General features: G+C 39.3%; 1 protein-coding gene across 1 annotated transcript; it reads left to right on the top strand.

The window, feature by feature from the left end:
* Positions 1–666: 666 nt before the first annotated feature.
* LOC137037541 (NACHT, LRR and PYD domains-containing protein 3-like) lies at positions 667–19,978 on the top strand. Its single transcript, XM_067411589.1, has 8 exons — positions 667–775; positions 904–1,008; positions 1,111–1,227; positions 3,290–5,080; positions 7,329–7,502; positions 16,800–16,973; positions 18,864–19,037; positions 19,801–19,978. Exons 1-8 carry the CDS (start codon positions 708–710, stop codon positions 19,976–19,978), a joined length of 2,781 nt encoding a protein of 926 aa, XP_067267690.1. The 5' UTR covers positions 667–707.
* The last annotated feature ends 1,165 nt before the right edge of the window (positions 19,979–21,143 follow it).

Here is a 21,143-nt window from a genome sequence, read left to right on the forward strand (position 1 = left end):
CATATTCTTGTGCTGAGATATAGTTAGGACCCTGAGAGTGTGTATATATAAACTGGGTGACATTTTCCTTATGCAATGTCAACAATCTTCAACCAAAAGCTTTCCTTATACAAGATTCTCTATGTGAGGTTCGTCTATATTTAAAATCTATTCTGCTATCTCTGCTCTATTAATGTCAATGTCACAGATCAAACCCACTGTAGTCTAGCTGTGTGTCGGTGAAGAGTGACCAGTCTATGGTCAACATTATAAAATTTAAGGGAAAAAACACAACTGACCTGAGGTACTAGATAGATAGTGAAATTGATAGATAGATTCTCCCATGTGAAGTTTAATTATTTTCATGTAAAATCAACCATATGCATTCTTAACTCTATTCTGTTATTTCTATTCTAATGTTTAAATTCTATTAAAGTCGATTCCACAGGGAGAGATCAAACTCACCAGAGCCCAGCTGTGTGTCCATGAAGAGTGACCAGTCTATGGTCAACATAATAAAATTTAAGGGAAAACACACAACTGATCTAAGGTACAATATTTCTGTCTAGATAGATAGATAGATAGACAATCAGAGTTTTTTTTTTTTACGTAAAATCAATTGTATACATTATTAACTCTATTCTGTTTTCTCTATTCTAATGCTTATATTCTATTACATTTGATTCCACAGGGAGAGATCAAACTCACCAGAGCCCAGCTGTGTGTCCATGAAGAGTGACCAGTCTATGGTCAACATAATAAAATTTAAGGGAAAACACACATCAACTGATCTGAGGTACAACATTTCTGTCTAGATAGATAGATACTTTATGTAAGGTTTGTCTACGTGCCAAATCAACCAAATTAATTCTTGTCTATATTCTGTTCTCTATTCAAATGTGTCTGTTAATGTGGATACCACAGGGAGAGATCAAACTCACTGGAGCCCAGCTGTGTGTCCATGAAGAGTGACCAGTCTATAGACAACCTAATAACATTTAAGGGAAAACAGACATCAACTAATCTGAGGTACAACATTTCTGTCTAGATAGATAGATAGATAGATAGAGTCTCCGTGTGAGTTTTTTTCTAATCGGTTATCTCTATTTTAATGTTTATATTCTTTTTCAGTCGATTCCACAGGGAGAGATCAAAGTCACCAGAGCCCAGCTGTGTGTCCATGAAGACTGACCAGTCTATAGTCAACATAATAAAACTGAAGGGAAAACACACATCAACTAATCTGAGGTACAACATTTCTGTATATAATAAGTGTCTTCGACTTCATGTAGTGCTGCACAGACTGATCGGGGTCTGACTTTAAGCAGTGCCTCTTGGTTAGATATTTTGACATGAGACGCTGCAGACGGCATGTCACTGAGACGAATGTCTTAAGTACAACGAGAGCGATTAGAGGGCAGACAATAGGGTCAGCCATCAGAGCTTTTTCCAGAGCTTCTGCACAAGCTCTGATTACAAAGATGTTTCATGCTTGAAATCCATCATGAAACAATCATGAAATAGCTGTGTTGTAAACACTAAGCATTTTCCCTTAAGGCATCAGCAAAGACAGCACAGAAACCAAATCTGAAGCAGGAAAAAAACACAAAAGTTTGCATTTACACAGACTGTTTAATGCTGCTCTGATGTGGCATAAATGCATTTACACAGAAATTCACTGGAAGAATCACTACAAAGAAATTATGAATTATTACATCGGGTACATCATCGCAGGATTAAAAGAGGTGAACATTTTTTCAAAGAGCCAGAAGGTCACTTTGGAGCAGGGACAACAAGCAAACATTAATGCTAGCCTTAGCAATACAGGCAGGACAGCAGATGTCACCAGGTGAAATAGAAATGTAGCAGCGCGTTGATCTGCAAAAGAAAATTACAAATGGAGACTTCACAGTGTGAGTACAGAACTCTTTTACTTCACTGTCTCTTGTTGGTAGACATTATTTGATGTGCCTAAAACAATATGAAGCGAGATCTATATGTTTTGTCTCCCGCTTTTTGATTCTCGCACGGCCTGAGCTGACAGGTGTGCTTTTGGTTGTCATGATATTGTGCCGCACAAGCTTGCATTCATTTACACTGAACCAAAAAAGTATTGGAGTCGCCTTTGATACTAGGGGCTGAGGTGGGTCAGATCTGGTCTTATTTTATGTGGCATTGCGTCTTTACACAGAATTTTGAGAAGGTATAGACCCGGCTTAACTCGGTTGTGTAAAGATGCCTTTAGATAACTGTTTAAGGGATTATATCAGAGACTTTGACAAAGGCTAAGTCATTCCCATAGGTAAGGGGAAATCACGCCTTAAGTCTCACACTTTATGGAAAAACTTGCTTTACGCAACCAGGCACTGGAGAAGTTACTTACAGTCTCGTTGACAGGCAAATATTCCAATTCATGAGAAAAATCGCTCCTCTTTATACATATGTTGTGATTTTCTGTTTATACCTCTCTTGTAATAGTGTCTAAACCAGTAAATTAAGGACTTTCTTCCATCTCGTCCATTCTGCCTTTTACTTCCTGGCCTCACAAACAAGCTATTGACCCTTTTTATTGTTATTTAAATAGTAAAGGCTTATGTTGAACTTTATTCTTGCACACGCAGGCACTGTAATACACAATACATGCTCTGATTGCTGCAAATAAATGTTTGAAACTTTTATTAAAAATGATATCTCTAAGTGATAAAGAAAGCAGACATTGTGCAATTCTCACTACGGGACAGACAAATTGTCCAGCTTGAGGGCTCTGTTTTCAACTCCTCCCCTGACTCCATGTGGCAAATTTTGCCGAAGTTTAACACACATAGGCTAGATCAGTGCTTCCTGATCTTCTCCTGGAGGCCTCATCTCCCAGTACAGGTTTGGGAAGCACTGAACTACATGGACAGACAATTCACATAGAAAATCATTCTATCCTTGTGAAATCAACTAAATGAATTCTTGTCTGTCTCTTTGTTGTCTCTGTTCAGTTATAGTCAATTGCGCAGGCAGAGCTTAAAACCACTGGAGCCTAGCTGTGTGTCCATGAATCTTTGTGTCCATAAAGCTGTGTGTCCACGATTTGAATTTTAGATTCATGCTTTGGACTACTGATACTGATACTTGTTCAAAAGTAACTTATTGTTTCGTAAAGCACTCTCAAACTCAAACTCTCAAACATTCAGAATCTCACTGTCAGTATGGCTTGTAGAGGTGGTTCAAAAAATTGTTTTTTTTTTTGGTGGTTCTGTGGTTAAATTTAAAAATTAAAATTAAAAAATTAATGCTGTATTCTATTATTTTATTCTTTCAGTCATTACTCTCAACTGATCAAAAGTGGATTCGAATCAAATCTGTTGAAGAAGTTTCAGTGTCTGTATGAAGGAACAGTAAAGCAGGGAAACCCAACACTCCTGAATGAGATCTACACGGAGCTCTACATCACAGAGAGTGAAAGTGAAGAGGTCAATAAAGAGCATGAGGTGAGACAGATTGAGACACAATCCAGGAGAGCAGCAACAGAGGACACACCAATCAAATGCAATGACATCTTTAGACCTTTACCTGGACAAGACAAAACCATCAGAACTGTGCTGACAAAGGGAGTCGCTGGCATTGGAAAAACAGTTTCTGTGCAGAAGTTCATTGTTGACTGGGCTGAAGGGAAAGAGAATTTGGATGTCCAGCTCATATTTCCACTTCCTTTTAGAGAGCTCAACTTGATGAAGGACAAAACACTCAATCTTTCAGATCTTCTTCATGTCTTTTTCCCTGAAATCAAAGAAATGAAACCATTTAGTGATGAATATAAAGTGTTGTTCATTTTTGATGGTCTGGATGAGTGTCGTCTGTCTCTGAACTTTAAGAGAAAATTAAAACTGTGTAATGTATCTAAATCAGCCTCAGTGGACATATTGCTGACGAACCTCATTGAGGGGAGTCTTCTTCCCTCTGCTCTCATCTGGATCACCTCCAGACAAGCAGCAGCTGATCTCGTCCCCTCTGAGTGTGTCCATCGAGTGACAGAGGTACGAGGCTTCAACGAGCCACAGAAGGAGGAATACTTCAGGAAGAGAATCAGTGATCAGAGTCTAGCCAATACAATCATCACACACCTGAAGTCATCAAGGAGCCTCTACATCATGTGCCACATCCCAGTCTTCAGCTGGATCTCAGCCACTGTTCTAGAGAAGATGTTGAGTGAAGCAGAGAGTGGAGAGATTCCCAGGACTCTCACTCAAATGTACACACACTTCCTGATCCTTCAGACCAACATCAAGCATGAAAAGGACTATGAGAAGAAAGTGAAAGATGAAAACATGATTGTTAAACTGGGGAAACTGGCTTTTAAGCAGCTTGTGAAAGGCAACCTGATCTTCTATGAAGAAGACCTGAGAGAGTGTGGCATTGATGTGAAAGAAGCATCAGTGTACTCAGGATTGTGCACTCAGATCTTCAGAGAGGAGTTTGGCTTGTATCAGGGGAAAGTCTTCTGCTTTGTTCATCTGAGCATTCAGGAACATCTAGCAGCTTTATATGCTCATCTCTCTTTTAAAATCAAGAACAGAAATGTGTTTGACCAAACCAAACATTTTTTCTCTGAATATTTTAACCGGAAGAAATATGCGTCATTATATGAGCTGCATCAGAGAGCTGTGACTGAGGCTTTCCAGAGTAAGAATGGACATCTGGACCTTTTCCTGCATTTTCTTCTGGGTCTCTCCTTGGAGTCCAATCAGATTATTTTACGAGAACTACTGACACAAACAGGAAGCTGCTCCTACAACAAAGAGGAAACATTTGAGTACAACAAACAGAAGATCAGGGAGAATCCCTCTCCAGAGAAATTCCTCAATCTGTTCCACTGTCTGAATGAACTGGGTGATGATTCACTGATGCAGGAGATCCAAGATTATCTGAGATCTGGAAAAATAGGAGAAACCAAACTCTCCTCTTCACAGTGGTCAGCTCTGGTTTATGTTTTGCTGACATCAGAGCAGAAGATGGATGTTTTTGATCTAAATCAGTTTATTGGAGCACAAAATACAGCAAATGAAGTTCTTCAGAAGCTGCTACCTGTGGTTAAAGAATCCAGATCAGTTCAGTAAGTCACACTGACAATAATTACTACTCTGATAAAACATGATCACATGTATGATTTTAGCATGTGCTTTTTTTTACTAAAGCAACAAAAGGGGGGTATTTTCACCCATTTCATTGCTGGCAGCAGGTGTGGATTATCACTGGCAAAGGCCCAGGGGCCAACAAAGCACCTGGAAGGTTTTTCTTAACATTTTGCGTGTTCGGGCCATGTGAGTTCCTGAACGTGATGGATGATGGGATACATTTAGCCTCAAATACTGCTCTGAAACAGTATTAGAACCATTGTGGGTTTAGTGCATTAAGGGCACTGAGCTTTGGCATTGATCATACCTGGGACAGCGCTCTCAGGTGGCCAAGACCACAAGTGCAAGTATTGTGCAAATATTTTTTTTGAGGACCCCAGATTGTTTTGTCAAGGTAATGACATCTTTATGTCATGGTCACATGATGTGAAGTTGAGGCCTTGAGATTCTATGTTGAGGGAACAACATCCCTGTCTTGTGCATGAGTTTAATGCTTAAACAATCCTACGTGACCTGGGATAATCATAAATTAAGGTTAAAATAAAAAAAATAATAATTTATTAATAAATGAAGAATGACATAAAGACACTGCAGCATTAATACATTGCTATATTATTTTATATTACAATATATTCTGTATAGTTAGGCTGACTCTGGCCCTTGACATTAAAATGGTGCTTACATTTTCATTACATATTTTCTAAGCAGTTTTCTGCTTAAATAAAAACTCTTGCAAGTGAAGAAATTAAGTAGTAAAAATATAATATATATATATATATATATATATATATATATATATATATATATATATATATATATATATATATATATATATATATATATATATATATATATATATATATGTTTTATTGTAAAGTGCAGTTGCAATACAATAGTAATATATTTATGCCTTAGAAATATTATTATATAATAAGAACTGTCAGGCTTGAGGAATCTCAGAGTTCCTTTTGAAAATGCTTTGACTATGCTTAAAAATAAATGAACATAGATATTCAAATTTTAAACCTTTGATGTGGCAAATCAAAGTTAGAAATTACAGTATCATGACAACACTAGTGTAGATATATCTAGAGAGATAGTTTTATTCATTAAATATGGCAGATAATGACCCTGGACACTGATGCAAAGTGGAGACCGACTGTACTTTATCCTGCTTATTACACAAATACTTACTAAATAAATGATAAATGCACATGATACATTGATTTAAATATAAATGATCTTATTAAATGAGAAGAAATATAAGATAAACTGATAACACTTTACAATTAGGTTTCATGGTAACACTTTATTTTACAGTGTGCTTTGTTACACGTTACATGTAGTTACTGTAGTAATAATTACAAATTATGCATATTTACATACAACTAACACTAAACCAAATCCCAACCCTAATCCTAACTCTATAATGTGTACATGTAGTTAATTATTATTACACAGTACTTAAATTCATATTCACACTGTAACATGGACACCTTTAAATAAAGTGTAACCAGTTTCATTTGTTAACAGTAACTAATGTATTAAATAACATGAACTAACAATAATAAATACATTTGTTACACTATGTATTTATCTTTGTTAATGTTAGTAAATAAAAATACAGTTGTTCATTGTTTGTTCTTATTAGTTCAGTGCATGAACTAATGTTACCAAATACATCTTTTGATTTTAATCTTTTGATAATAATTATTAAATGTTGAAATTAACTTTAATGAAGATTAATAAATGCTGTAGTATTGTTCATTCTTAGTTCATGTTAACTAAAGTAGTTAACTAATGTTAACTAATGAAACCTTATTGTAAAGCATTACCAATAAATTTAGCACAGCTATGTGGGAAATCTGTAGCCTGGATCATCTATCAATAAAAAATATATATATTAATAATATACAAATACTAACCAACATTTACAATATATGTTGAATCATGTCTTTTTCCTGTATTTTTTTATATACAGATGTCTTGAAGATTTTTGGGGTACTCACAAAAAAAAAAAAAAAAAAAAAAAAAAGAAGAAGAAAATTCTGATATTTTAATTACATTGAAATTAACCTCCTCAAGCACCATGTAGAAGCAGGTTTCACCATAGACTGGACCTGTTAATCATGTCATGGATTGTCTCTCTTTCAGATTGTAAGTTCCTGCTTATCTGAGCTGTAGATCCTGAACTGAGAGACTGAAGAGTGTCATTTTTCTCTGCAGATTGATTAATTGCGGTGTGACAGATGAAGGTTGTGCTGGTCTGGCTTCAGCTCTTAGATCAAACCCTTCACACCTGAGAGAACTGGATCTGTCATTAAATAATCTAGGAGACACCAGAATGAATCTGCTTTCTGATGGACTGAAGGATGCTCACTGTAAACTGGAGATACTGAGGTAAATTATCTCTCTGAGAGTCACAAACACTGTAGCTCACAAAGAAATATTCACAAATAGTTTATAGTTGTAGCTGTTCTAACATGGATGTAGGATTCATCATTAGTTTTATCCATCTATAGAGAGAAAGCAATATTACAGATAAAGTATATATTATACAATTTATTTACAATTTACAATTAATAATAAAATGATATTGAATAATATTGAACACCCTCAAGCCAATAATATATTCCTGCAGTACCAGAGGCTGCAGTTCTAAGACCACATTTCTAGAGCTATAGTTTGTGATAGCACCATCTAGAAAACCTTCTACCAGAAGAGACTGATTAAAACCTGAAACACAAAGGTGAAAAAACTAGGCCCTCAGAAATGATTAAATTTTATTATCTTTTCATTAAATGTAAGAGGGCTCATGGCCATTTTAAACTTGAATTTGCCCTCCTCTCATCCAGATCAGCCTGGGCCAGCCTGTGCTACCCCCTCTGCCCCCTGGCTATCTGATGTTCTCCATGAGCATTGTTCAAAACTCAGGGCTACAGAGAGGGTGTGGCACAAATCTAAAGACCCTACTGACCTTAGATTGTATCAGTCACTCCTCTCTTCTTTCTCTGCTAATGCCTTCACTGCTAAAATGACATGCTGCCACAACTAAATTAACAATTCTTCTGACTCTTGCATGCTTTTTGAAACGTTTTCCTCTCTCCTGTGTTCTCCTCCCTCTCCTTTATCAACTCTATAGCTGATGACTTTGCCACATTCTTCATAAAACAACAACCATCAGTGGCCAGTTCTCCACACCACAAACTGACAAACATATGCCAACAGCAAACACACACACACTCTCTCCTCCTTCTCCTTTCTCTCAGAGGCAGAGTCACAAACTCTTCCTTTCCAATCAGCCTACTATCTGTCTGCTTGATCCTATCCCTACTCATCTTCTTCGAGCCATTTCTTCTTCAGTTGTACCTGAACTCACTCACATCATCAGCACATCTCTACACATAAGTACCTTTCCCACAGCATTTAAGCAGGCTTTGATACCCCCACTGCTTATGAAATCCACTCTAAACCCAGCATTTCTTAAAAAAACAAAACAAAAAAAACTATAGGCCAATATCTCTTCAAAATAGTTCATCTCTGCATTCAAAAATAAGGTATTTTGATGTCCTGCAAGATGTAAGCAGTGTCCTGGCTTTCAGTTTTGTCATTATTCCTTCCCTGAAATAACAGTACCACAATAAGAATATAATAAAACAACTGTGATTGGCATTTAATAAATTTGTGCACCCAACATGTTCTAGCTAGAGTGGGTTAAAATTACCAACCATTGCATTCTTAAGGCACACCAGATGAGCAGCATCACATCGTACCATCACGTTGTACGCATTCTCTTGTGACTTTGTGGTTAACAATATTAAGTTTAACGACATTATGAAATTAAGATATTGTTTGTACTGTACATTGTTATGATTGTGTTGTACAATTAAATACAATAATTGTTAACCTCAGTCACTGAGCATTTGGGCTTACATTAAATGAATTAATTGAGAATCTCACTTGAATATCCAATAATATCAGCAATAAATGTTAATTTTCAAATAACACTTAATGTACAATATTTTCTGATTCATATCTCACAGAAGTTTTTCAGTATTTGTTTTTTCAGTCTTTGTTTTCATAAACAGATGTGCTAAGGATTTTTTGTACAGTCAAATAAAAAAATGTTGATTTTGATATTTTAATTATATCGAAATAAAGGCCCTCAAGCACCATGTAGAAGTTGGTCTGCACATTAGACTGGACCTGTTAATCATGCAGTGGATTAAGTCTTTCTTTCTGATAATGAAGTTTGTGCTTATCTGAGCTTCTGAATTGAGAGACTGAAGAGTGTCATTGTTCTCTACAGATTGAGTGATTGTGGAGTCACAGATGAATGTTGTTTTGCTCTGGCTTCAGCTCTGAGATCAAACCCCTCACACCTGAGAGAGCTGGATCTGTCTGGAAATCAACTAGGAGACTCAGGAGTGAATCTGCTTTCTGATGGGCTGAAGGATCCTCACTGGAAACTGGAGATACTGAGGTAAATCATCTCTCTGAAAGTCTTGCACACTGGTACTCACAAAGAAATACTAATAATTCATAATTATAGCTGTTCTGACATGGATGTAGGATCATATGTAGAGTTTTATCTATGTATCAGGAATGCACCAAGTGTAAAAAGGAGAGACAAAACCCTGTTACAAAGCACAACACAAGTGATTATGCCTTAGAGATGTTATGAAGGTGATAAGCTGTTTTACAAATGCATGTGGTTTGTGAGTTTGTTAGTTCCAGTTGGTTATTGGCTTTTAGAGACGAGGAGTCTAAATATGGTTGAACTGCATTTCTGAATTGCATTTCTCTCCAGATATCAGTTATATTTATCTTATCTGAAAAATATATCATTATGTAACATTTGCAAACCAATGTGGAAAAGTGGAGACTGACTGTTCATTATCCTGCTTGTTACACAGCTGCTTATCAAATATATCTGGGAGTCTCACACTCAATTTCTGCGAGTTCACATCAGTGCTGTTTACACAGGCCGACTTAAAATTTGAGACCAATTTTGTTGGTCATTACTTTCAAAAGTGTGTATACTTGAGACTACTATTGATTTGAATAATTATATACACACACTGGCAACTTTATTAGGTACACCTGTTCAACTGCTTGTTAATGCAAATAGCTAATCAGCCAATCACATGGCAGCATGTAGACATAGTCAAGATGATCTGCTAAAGTTCAAACTGAGCATCAGAAGGGCAAAGATAGGTGATTTAAGTGACTTTGACCGTGGCATGGTTGTTGGTGCCAGACGGGCTGGTATTTCTACTCTGATTTTCATGCAAACCATCTCTAATGTTTACAGAGAATGGTCCAGTAAGCAGCAGTTCTCTTTATGAAAATGCCTTGTTGATGCCAGAGTTTAGAAGAGAATGCAAAGACTGGTTTCAGATAATAGAAAGGCAACTGTAACTCAGTAACCACTCGTTACAACAGAGGTCTGCAGAAGAGCATCTCTAAATGCACAAAACGTAGAACCTTGAAGCAGATGGGCTACAGCAGTAGAAGATACACCGGTGCCTCTCCTATCAGCTAAGAACAGGAAATTGAGGCTACAATTCACACTGGCTCACCAAGATTGGACAATAGAAGATTGGAAAAATGTTTACTGGTCGGATGAGTCTCAATTTCTGCTGTGATATTCAAATGGGTCAGAATTTGGCGTAAGCCACATGAAAGCATAGATCCATCCTGCATTGTATTAATAGTTTGGGCTACTGCTGGTAGTGTAATGGTGTGAGGGATATTTTCTTGGCACACTTTGGCCCTTTAGTACCAATTAAGCATCGTTTAAAAGCCTCAGCCTACCTGAGTATTGTTGGTGACCATGTCCATGCCTTTATGACCACAATGTACCATCTTCTGATGTAAGATAACGTTCCATGTCACAAAGCTCAAATCATCTCAAACTGGTTTCTTGAACATGATGATGAGTTCACTGAACTCAAATGGCCTACAGCTTTGGAATGAGGTGGAACAGGAGATTTGTATAATGGATATACAGCCGATAAAGCTACAGTGACTGCGTGATACTATCATGTCAGTATGGACCAAAAACTCTGAGGAATGTTTCCAGCATCTTGTTGAATCTCTGTCATGAAGAATTAAGGCAGTTCTGAGAGATATAATAAAGTGGATGGTAATTGTATATAATTATTAAAATCAATTGTAGTCTGATGTAGAAACACTTTTGATTGTTATATATATATATATATATATATATATATATATATATTAGGGCTGTCAAACTTAATGTGTTAACTAATATGATTATTTTTTTCAGTTTAACACACTAAAATATTTAATGCAATTAACACAGTGTCCATTTTATCCATCATAATTTGGCTAGCATTATATTGTATTATCATGCTCTTATTCACACAAATGCTTTTAAACCATTCAAGTGCCATAAAACACACAAAAAGCTGTCTGTGAATGTTATGTCTGTATGTCACACACACACAACTCTTTAAGACCACCTAAACTGAGACCAAGCCCAGTGTTTGTCGAGACCAAGACGAGACCAAGACCAATGCAAGTCGAGACCGAGTCAAGACCAAGACCATACAAGCACTCCTCAAATTCATCTGAGAGATGCCTGAGAAATGTCTTATTTTTAATCAATAATTACAATTAAAATAATAAGACACTATATAGAGCTGTTACCATTCAATTAAAATGACTAATTTATCTTTACACTGCAGAGATCTGAATTGGTATAATTACAAATGCATAAATAAAATTTTGTTTATTGAAGATTTGTAAAAAATCAATATCACGTTTGCAATTGTGCTCATATTTGTGAAAACAACCTTTTTTCTTGCCATATTGCTTAATTATATCATATGTTATAATATGAATATCATATACTATAGATCTTATACAATACTTTTTTGCAATCGTATCTTGAATTTTGTGGGAATTTGTATGAATTTTGGTGACATTTTTGACACAGTCCCTTTTTGATTTCTGACCCAGCACAACAGTAACAAAATAGATAAAATTAGAAATAAGTTATTGATTTCATTTTTTGAAGCAGTAAGTTTTACATCCAATCAAATTATTGATGTTAACAAATAAATCAGACAATGCAACAGTAATTTAGGGATATCCCCGCAGTTGTGGTCTGGACTGGTCTTGAAATAAAATCCCGAGTCCTTTTAGTCTGAGTGTCAGGGTTCTGTCACTTCAGTCTTGTTTATTTCTTGGTTTTGTGACAGAGCTCTGACACTCCCGTTCTTGTCGGGTTTTTGTGTGAGCGTATGGTCTCGAGGGTTCTCGGGGCTGTGCGCTCTCTTGTCTGCGTGCCTTGTTTCATGTTGGGAGCGTGGCGTTCGGATCCCGGCACTCGTGTCTAGTTTGGTTTCGGTTTCGTGTCGGGATTCGGACACTCGCGCTCCCAGTCCTGTCTTTATTGTGAGCGCACGGTTTGTGTATGTTCACTTGCCGTGCGCTCTTGTCTCATGTTTTGTGTAGCACGCGGTGATTTCCACCTGCCGCGTGCTTTCATGTTGTGGTGTTGTCTTGTGCAGCACGCAGTCGGTGTTTCACGGGCTGCGTGCTCTCATGTTGTCTTGTTTTGTGTGAACACGTGGCTTATGAGTTTTCATAGTCACGTGTTCATGTCTCGTCTTGTGTAAGCACATGGCTTGTGATTTGTCTTCATTGGCCATGTGCTTGTGTCTTTGTTTTGTTTTGGTGTGAGCACATGGCTTGTCATGTGTTTCTTTGTGCCATGTGCTCTCACGTCTATTGTCTTGACCCCGCCCACCTTGTTACCTCATTATTGGTTGATTTGCCCCACCTGTCCTCCCTTGTTACCTGCCTTGTTTGCTCTCCTATTTATTCTCCTTGTGTTTGCAGTCCTGTGCTGGTTCGTTGTCATTGAATGTCATATTTTTCCTGGTGTTTCCTTTTGTCAAGTCAAGTCAAGTCAAGTCAAGTCTGTTTTCCCCCACGGGGTTGTTTTTGTTGTGTTTTTGTTTTATTTTTTATTATAAATAAAAGCCCTCTTCCCTGCATTTGAGTCCTCGTCCTTCCATACCTGACAGAACGAACCAGCCAAATGAGGACTCAGCGGAAGAAGGACTTGTGTCATCCACCAACTTCCACCCTCTCCAGCCCTCTTTATGACAACATTCTCCAGTTCAAAGCTTTGAGCTCCCTCCGTCAACGGGGGAATGACTTGAGGAGGTTTGCACAGGAATTCCACAGTGTTGCAGAGGGACTGGGATTTAATGACGCGGCTCTCAAGGACCTATTTAATTATGCCCTTGACGAGCCCCTCAACTGGTGGAGGATGAGAGGGCTGGACCACCTGACCTTTGAGGCTTTTGTGGAGTTTCTTGTTTGCCCAGGAAAGAATGCTGCAGTCTCCCCAGAGGCGTTCGTTAATGCTGCTATTTCCTCAGAGGCAGCTATCTCCACACCAGTGCCTCACCGACATAAGCGGAGGAGGAGAAGGAAGGCTTCCTCTGACTCGGAAATTCTGGTGATCCCAGAGCCCGCTGTAGGCCCGGAGGCCACCCCAGTGCTTGCTGTAGGCCCAGAAACCTCCCCAGAGTCCGCTGCAGGCCCGGAGGCCACCCCAGAGCTGACCGAAGAAACTGCAGCACCCACAGAGGAGGTAGGCACAGTGCCACTGCCTCACCCTCACAAGAGGAGGAAGAGGAGGAGGAAGGCTTCCTCCGTCCCTCATGGCCCGGAGGCCACTCCAGAGCCCGCTCCAGCCCGTGAGTCCGCTCCAGAGCCCGCTCCAGAGCCCGGTCCAACCCGTGAGCCCGCTCCAACCCCAGAGGCCATTCTTGTGCCGCCAAAGCGCCTTGCCCTGCCGGCGCCACCCGAGCGCCTTGCCCTGCCGGCGCCACCCGAGCGCCTTGCCCTGCCGGCGCCACCCGAGCGCCTTGCCCTGCCGGCGCCACCCGAGCGCCTTGCCCTGCCGGCGCCACCCCAGCTGTCTGTCCTGCCGGCGCCACCGCCGGCGCCACCCGAGCGCCTTGCCCTGCCGGCGCCACCCCAGCTGTCTGCCCTGCCGGCGCCACCCGAGCGCCTTGCCCTGCCGGCGCCACCCCAGCTGTCTGCCCTGTCGGCGCCACCCGAGCGCCTTGCCCTGCCGGCGCCACCCCAGCGGTCTGCCCTGCCGGCGCCAGCTAAGCGGTCTGCCCTGCCAGCGCCACTCGAGCGCCTTGCCCTGCCGCCGCCTGCCAAGCTGTCTGCCCTGCCAGCGCCTGCCAAGCTGTCTGCCCTGCTGGAGCCTGCCTGGATGGTCCCTCCAGTACCGCCCTGGTCCTTAGCCAGGACCCCAGACCAGCTGAAGCCCCCCTGGTCTGTCCCGCCGGTCCCGCCGGTCCCGCCCTGGTCTGTCCCGCCGGTCCCGCCCTGGTCTGTCCCGCCGGTCCCGCCCTGGTCTGTCCCGCCGGTCCCGCCCTGGTCTGTCCCGCCGGTCCCGCCCTGGTCTGTCCCTCCAGCTCCTCCCTGGCCCTCAGCTGGGACCCCAGACCTGCCTGAGCCTCCCTGGCTCAACCCTCCCGTCCCTCCCTGGTTTCCTTAAGACATTCTGTTTTTGTTTTGCTGGCTGACTTGGCTCCCCTCCCTCCCTCCCCTCTTTGTCTTTGTATTCTGATGTTCTGTCATGTTGTCTTGTTGGTGTTTTTTGTCTTGTGTCGTGTATGTTGTCATGTTTGTCTTGTGTCCCTCGTAGGGACGCCAGGTGGCGTCCCTTTAGAGGGGGGGTAGTGTCAGGGTTCTGTCACTTCAGTCTTGTTTATTTCTTGGTTTTGTGACAGAGCTCTGACACTCCCGTTCTTGTCGGGTTTTTGTGTGAGCGTACGGTCTCGAGGGTTCTCGGGGCTGTGCGCTCTCTTGTCTGCGTGCCTTGTTTCATGTTGGGAGCGTGGCGTTCGGATCCCGGCACTCGTGTCTAGTTTGGTTTCGGTTTCGTGTCGGGATTCGGACACTCGCGCTCCCAGTCCTGTCTTTATTGTGAGCGCACGGTTTGTGTATGTTCACTTGCCGTGCGCTCTTGTCTCATGTTTTGTGTAGCACGCGGTGATTTCCACCTGCCGCGTGCTTTCATGTTGTGGTGTTGTCTTGTGCAGCACGCAGTCGGTGTTTCACGGGCTGCGTGCTCTCATGTTGTCTTGTTTTGTGTGAACACGTGGCTTATGAGTTTTCATAGTCACGTGTTCATGTCTCGTCTTGTGTAAGCACATGGCTTGTGATTTGTCTTCATTGGCCATGTGCTTGTGTCTTTGTTTTGTTTTGGTGTGAGCACATGGCTTGTCATGTGTTTCTTTGTGCCATGTGCTCTCACGTCTATTGTCTTGACCCCGCCCACCTTGTTACCTCATTATTGGTTGATTTGCCCCACCTGTCCTCCCTTGTTACCTGCCTTGTTTGCTCTCCTATTTATTCTCCTTGTGTTTGCAGTCCTGTGCTGGTTCGTTGTCATTGAATGTCATATTTTTCCTGGTGTTTCCTTTTGTCAAGTCAAGTCAAGTCAAGTCTGTTTTCCCCCACGGGGTTGTTTTTGTTGTGTTTTTGTTTTATTTTTTATTATAAATAAAAGCCCTCTTCCCTGCATTTGAGTCCTCGTCCTTCCATACCTGACACTGAGACCAAGACAAGACCGAGACCAAATGTGGCCGAGACCAAGACAACACCAAGATCTTCAAAAAAATGGTCTTAATACCGGTCTCAAGACTAAGACTTGAGTACATTAGCTTTCAGTTATACTGTAATGTTGAATTTCAATAATTAATGTTTAAAAAATCTATTTCATAGAGACATCAATACCAGCAAATCAGTGATACTGGCCTTTATTTTTAAAAAGCCATTAAACAAATGCCATTAAAAAAATATTTAAAATAAACTGTCTTTAAGTTGTTTCAACATTAATTAGAAGAGTATCTGTGAAATTATTACAATATAAAAATAATTAAAAGTTTTTTTTGCAATTATTCGTGATTAACTATGTGAACAATGTGTGATTTTTTTTAAGTCAATTAACAGCACTAATATATGTACATGTTTCGTTCAAAAGGGGGACATTAAAGGTGCAGTAGGTGATCTGGGAAATGTTAACGTTAGCCTGCTAGCATTGAACACATATGATCCCACCCTCCCTGCAAATTGCTGTTCAAAGCCTCGCCTCCTCTAAAACACAGGATCACACACACACACACACACACACACACACACACACACACACGCACACACACACACACGCACACACACACACACACACACACAGCTGCTCTTGGCAAAGCATCACAAGAGGCAGCAAAAATAATGATTGTTTTTTTCAATTTTAGGGTCTATGCCTTCCACATATGATATTTATTTATAAAAAGTACATTTAGACCGTTTAACATAGTGATTGCTATCAGGATATGAAGAGACTTTCTACCAGTATAACAAAAAATATTTTTGTAGAGTCACCTATTCCACCTTTAATTCTCAGGTTTTCTCAGAATTTTGCAGTACTCATAAAAATATTAAAGTATTACATTTTTTTTTTTAATTATACTGAAATGAAGCCCCTCACACACCATGTAGAAGTGGGGCTCACCTTAGACTGGACCTGTTAATTATGCCGTGGATTAAGTCTCTCTTTCTGATTGTGAAGTTCCTGCTTATCTGTGCTGTAGATTCTGAACTGAGACACTGAAGTGTCATTGTTCTCTACAGGTTGAGTGATTGTGGTGTCAGAGATGAGGGTTGTGCTGCTCTGGCTTCAGCTCTGAGATCAAACCCCTCACACCTGAAAGAACTGAATCTGACTGACAATAAACTAGGAGACTCAGGAGTGGATCTGCTCTCTGATGGACTGAAGGATCCCCACTGTAAACTGGAGATACTGTGGTAAATCTTCTCTCTGAGAGTCACACACACAATGGTCATCACAAATAAATATTCACAAATAGTTATTGCAGTTCTGACATGGATTTCGGATAAACTGTAGAGATTTATCCACATGTCAGCAAATGAATCAAGTGTAAAAAGGAGAACAAAACCCTGTTACAAAACACAACACAAGTGAGTGTCGTTATTCCTTAAAGATCTTGTGAAGGTGATCATAAGCTGTTTTGCAAACACATGTGGTTTGTGAGTTTGCTGTTGAACATGGTTCCTCAGTTCCAGATGGTTACTGACCCTCAGAGATGAGAAGTCTTGATATGAGTGAATAGCATTATCTCTGTTTTATCTAAAAATTAGAGTTGTGCATCATTTGCAAACCAAAGTGTATCCTGCTTGTTACATGGCTGCTCATCAAATAAATGAGTATCACACCCAATTTCTGCTGGTCCACATTAGTGCTGTGTTTACACAGGCTGACTGAAAATGTATCAACAATTTCATTGGTCGTTATTTTCAGCAGTGCCTCTATTTTAGACTACTACTGATTTTATTAATACATTTCTGCTCTGAAAGCAATATTACAGATATACTACACATTTTACAATATATACATATATTCAATTCTTTTTGCAGGATGCACATTTTCCAAACATAGGAGGATGGTACAATGCTCATTAATACACATATTAACTTTAACCCTTTAAGGCGAACGATCACACCGGTGTGATCAGTCTTGACTGGCCCCAGGAGCGTACGATCACACCGGTGTGATTAGAACGTTCAGTGCATTACTTGATCAACTGCCAAATTCAAATGTGCGTGCGCACTTTAACTGGCGCTAAACCAGAGACGGACGCGCGCAGCGCTTTTCATATCACATACAGTGTTTTCAACCAAATAATGTTCATTTCAGGTTTCAGATATTTAAATGCACATGAGTACTAACAAAACAATATATTTAGAGTTTGTAAAATACACAGTGATGTCTATAGGAGTGGAAATAACAACCCTTTCCATTATAACTTGACAACATGTTTAATTCATATCAGATATACATTGTGAAAGTAACTTAAAAGCTTACTCTATTCTTCCCCAGTTCACCGGCACACTTACTTTCATGTATTTCGGGAGAAGTGGATAAATTCACGGTTTGTAAATCCAACAGATCCGATTCTCTGCGCGGTGCAAAGTAACATGACGGCGCCCATCGCTCATATGGCTCAACTAACGCGAACGTTATAAAGGTGTTTAAACAGCAAAACACATCCACTTTCACATATTTGGCAATCGGAATATTAGATATTTCATGCTATAGTTAACAAATTTGTGAATATTTTGAATAAAAAAGGAAAAATTAAATGAAAGCAGATCATCATTCATACAGTGCTGCGGTGTGTCACGTAACAAGCAATGACGCGTCACCATGGAAACCATAAAGCGATACGTTCTAAATAAAGGTCGCCTTAAAAAACTCACGCTGGGGGGTCAGACAGAATATTTGAAACTTACGTGCGAAAGGGTTAAAAAATTTTAGTTTTAACTGTACAAAAAAAATAATATATATATATATATATATATATATAAATAAATAAAAATACATTTAAAACTTATTCATGTCTAACCCTAACCCTAAATTAATAACTAAATTAAACATAAGTTATTGAATTAATTTAATTAATTAATTAACTAAATTAATGATTATTCCATTATTTTAGTATCATATAGTTGCCATGATGGTGTTTTGTATTTGTGTGCATGACACTGTGCACCTTCTATATGTGTCTATATATTTATCTCAACTTGTGGAAAAGCTACTTGTCTTTAGATAATTATTCTGGCAACCACAACTGAAATTTTCTGGATTTTTCTGGAAAGTGTCATTGTTCTCTACAGGTTGTTTAATTGTGGTGTCACAGATGAAGGTTGTTCTGCTCTGGCTTCAGCTTTGAGATCAAACCCCTCACACCTGAGACAAATGGATCTGTCTAGAAATAAATTAAGAGCTTCAGGAGTGAATCTGCTGTCTGTTGGACTGAAGGATCATCACTGTAAATTGGAAATACTGAGGTAAATCATCTCTCTGAAAGTCACAAACACACTAATACTCACAAAAATATTCACAAATAAATGTAGCTCCAAACGTATGTTTGGGAAGAGCCTAAAAATTCAGTCCTATCAATCTTAATTACGAATGTATGTAAGCAGCAGTCACTGCGTCATCCCAGCAACAATTCTTCCAGCATCCCTCCTCCTCCCTACCTCCAACTATATTTCTCTTATTCTCCCTCTGCATAGTACTGGTTGATTTAGGTGGGTTTAGCTTGGAGATCGAGCCTAGCCAAGCCTTGGGTTCAAGCCTCCTGGGAGAACAGCAAGCCAAGTTTGTTTACCATTAATGACTAAGACTGAATGGGCAGGTGAACTTGTGAATTTATAATTACAGCAGTTCTGACATGGATGTAGGACCATCTGTAGAGTTTTATCTACATATCATGAAATGTATCTACTTTATAATGTAGAGACGAATCCTTGTTACAAAACACAATACAGGTGAGTCTTGTTATTCCTTAGAGGTGTTGTGAAGATGATAAAAAGCTGTTTTGCAAACACATGTGGATTGTGAGTCTGCTGTTGAACATGTTTCCTCAGTTCCAGGTTGTGGTTATTGGCCTTCAGAGACAAGGAGTCTAGATATGGCTGAATAGAGTTTCTCTGTCATTTCTGTAAATCGTACCATGGATTGAGTCTCTCTTTCTAATTGTGAAGTCCCTGCTTATCTTAGCTGTAGATCTTGAACTAAGAGACTGAAGAGTGTCATTTTTCTCTACAGGTTGAGTTATTGTGGAGTCACAGAGGAAAGTTGCGCTTCTCTGGCTTCAGCTCTGAGATCAAACCCCTCACACCTGAGAGAACTAAATCTGTCTGGAAATAATCTAAGATACTCAGATGTGAAGCTGCTCTCTAATCTGAATGATGATGCACATTATAAACTGGAGATGCTTCTGTGAGTAATGATTAAAATTGTTGTATTTGAATTGGTTGATACTAATGGTGTATTAATTATTAATGTGAAAAAAAAGGAGGGGAAAATATATATTTTTTAATTTTATGTCAAAACAAGAATATAATAATTCCTAATCTTTTTTCTCCTTAAATAATGCTTTTAAGAGAATTCTGCATTTGCCATTTTTAACAGAAGATAAAGATAAACGGGTATCACCACTTTTGTATCATGAAAATGGATAAGAATCAATGGTCAAACCCTGAATGGTTAAAAGGGCTTTTACAGGTTTAGTTCACTCCATGTTAGGGATGGCAAGATTTATAGATTCGCATCGGCTTGTCTTCATAAAAGTTAATAATGAGATGCATCAATTTAAAAAAAGTGTGCATCTGATACAAGTTGGCATTTGTATCATGATGCATCATTTCTAACATATTTGCACCGGTAAAAAAATATTTATTTATATATAATCATTAGTAGATTAATAGCTATACTTTTATTATTTAGAAAGTGACCAACAATTTCTTTGTGACAATCTTTTATATGTAGATTGATTTCTCTTCTCTAAACTGTTTCTCTAGCACGTTCTCTCATCACCACTGCTGCTACTTGAATAGGAAGTATCACAACACTACGGAGACCGCGGCATGTCCTGAGATTCACATAGAATATAGATTAACATGGCACTACAAAGGCCTGTTTGTAAAAGGGCCATGCATTAGAAAGTCAGAAGGCACTTATGTGAATTTATGATTTGCTGTCTGTCTGAACCAAAGAAATAAAAGCGAAATATCTTTACCATGTTTAGAACCCTATGATAACCACGATGCAGAAAACATGGACGGAATTGCGGAATCCATTCTTAAAAACGTAATTTATTGTATAACGCACAGTCACGTAGTGACAAAGTAGGTGGGTACACTTAAATCAAATCGCAATATGGATAAGTGTCTGTGAATATTAAATCACAAGAAGACTATTGGAATCCTGAATTAATCCTGCATGTTCTGCATGTCTCTGTGTAAATTAATGGTGCAGGCACTCAAATACATTTACTACACATACTGAAGCACAGTGTTTTTTCCATCTGACTATATGACAACATGAGAGACTCTGAGACTCTGAGAGTCACTTGATGCAGAAAATTCTTTGAGAGGGATCAAGCTATT

The sequence above is a fragment of the Chanodichthys erythropterus genome, chromosome 15, assembly GCF_024489055.1.
Source record: "Chanodichthys erythropterus isolate Z2021 chromosome 15, ASM2448905v1, whole genome shotgun sequence".
NCBI lineage: Eukaryota > Metazoa > Chordata > Actinopteri > Cypriniformes > Xenocyprididae > Chanodichthys > Chanodichthys erythropterus.

Bases quoted from the DNA above. Each gene is read 5' to 3' on its own strand.
- LOC137037541 (XM_067411589.1), top strand. From the start codon at position 708: ATGAAGAGTGACCAGTCTATGGTCAACATAATAAAATTTAAGGGAAAA. The intron at 776-903 runs GTACAACATTTC...TGGATACCACAG, and splicing joins CACACATCAACTGATCTGAG to GGAGAGATCAAACTCACTGG. The intron at 16,974-18,863 runs GTAAATCTTCTC...TGTTCTCTACAG, and splicing joins TGTAAACTGGAGATACTGTG to GTTGTTTAATTGTGGTGTCA.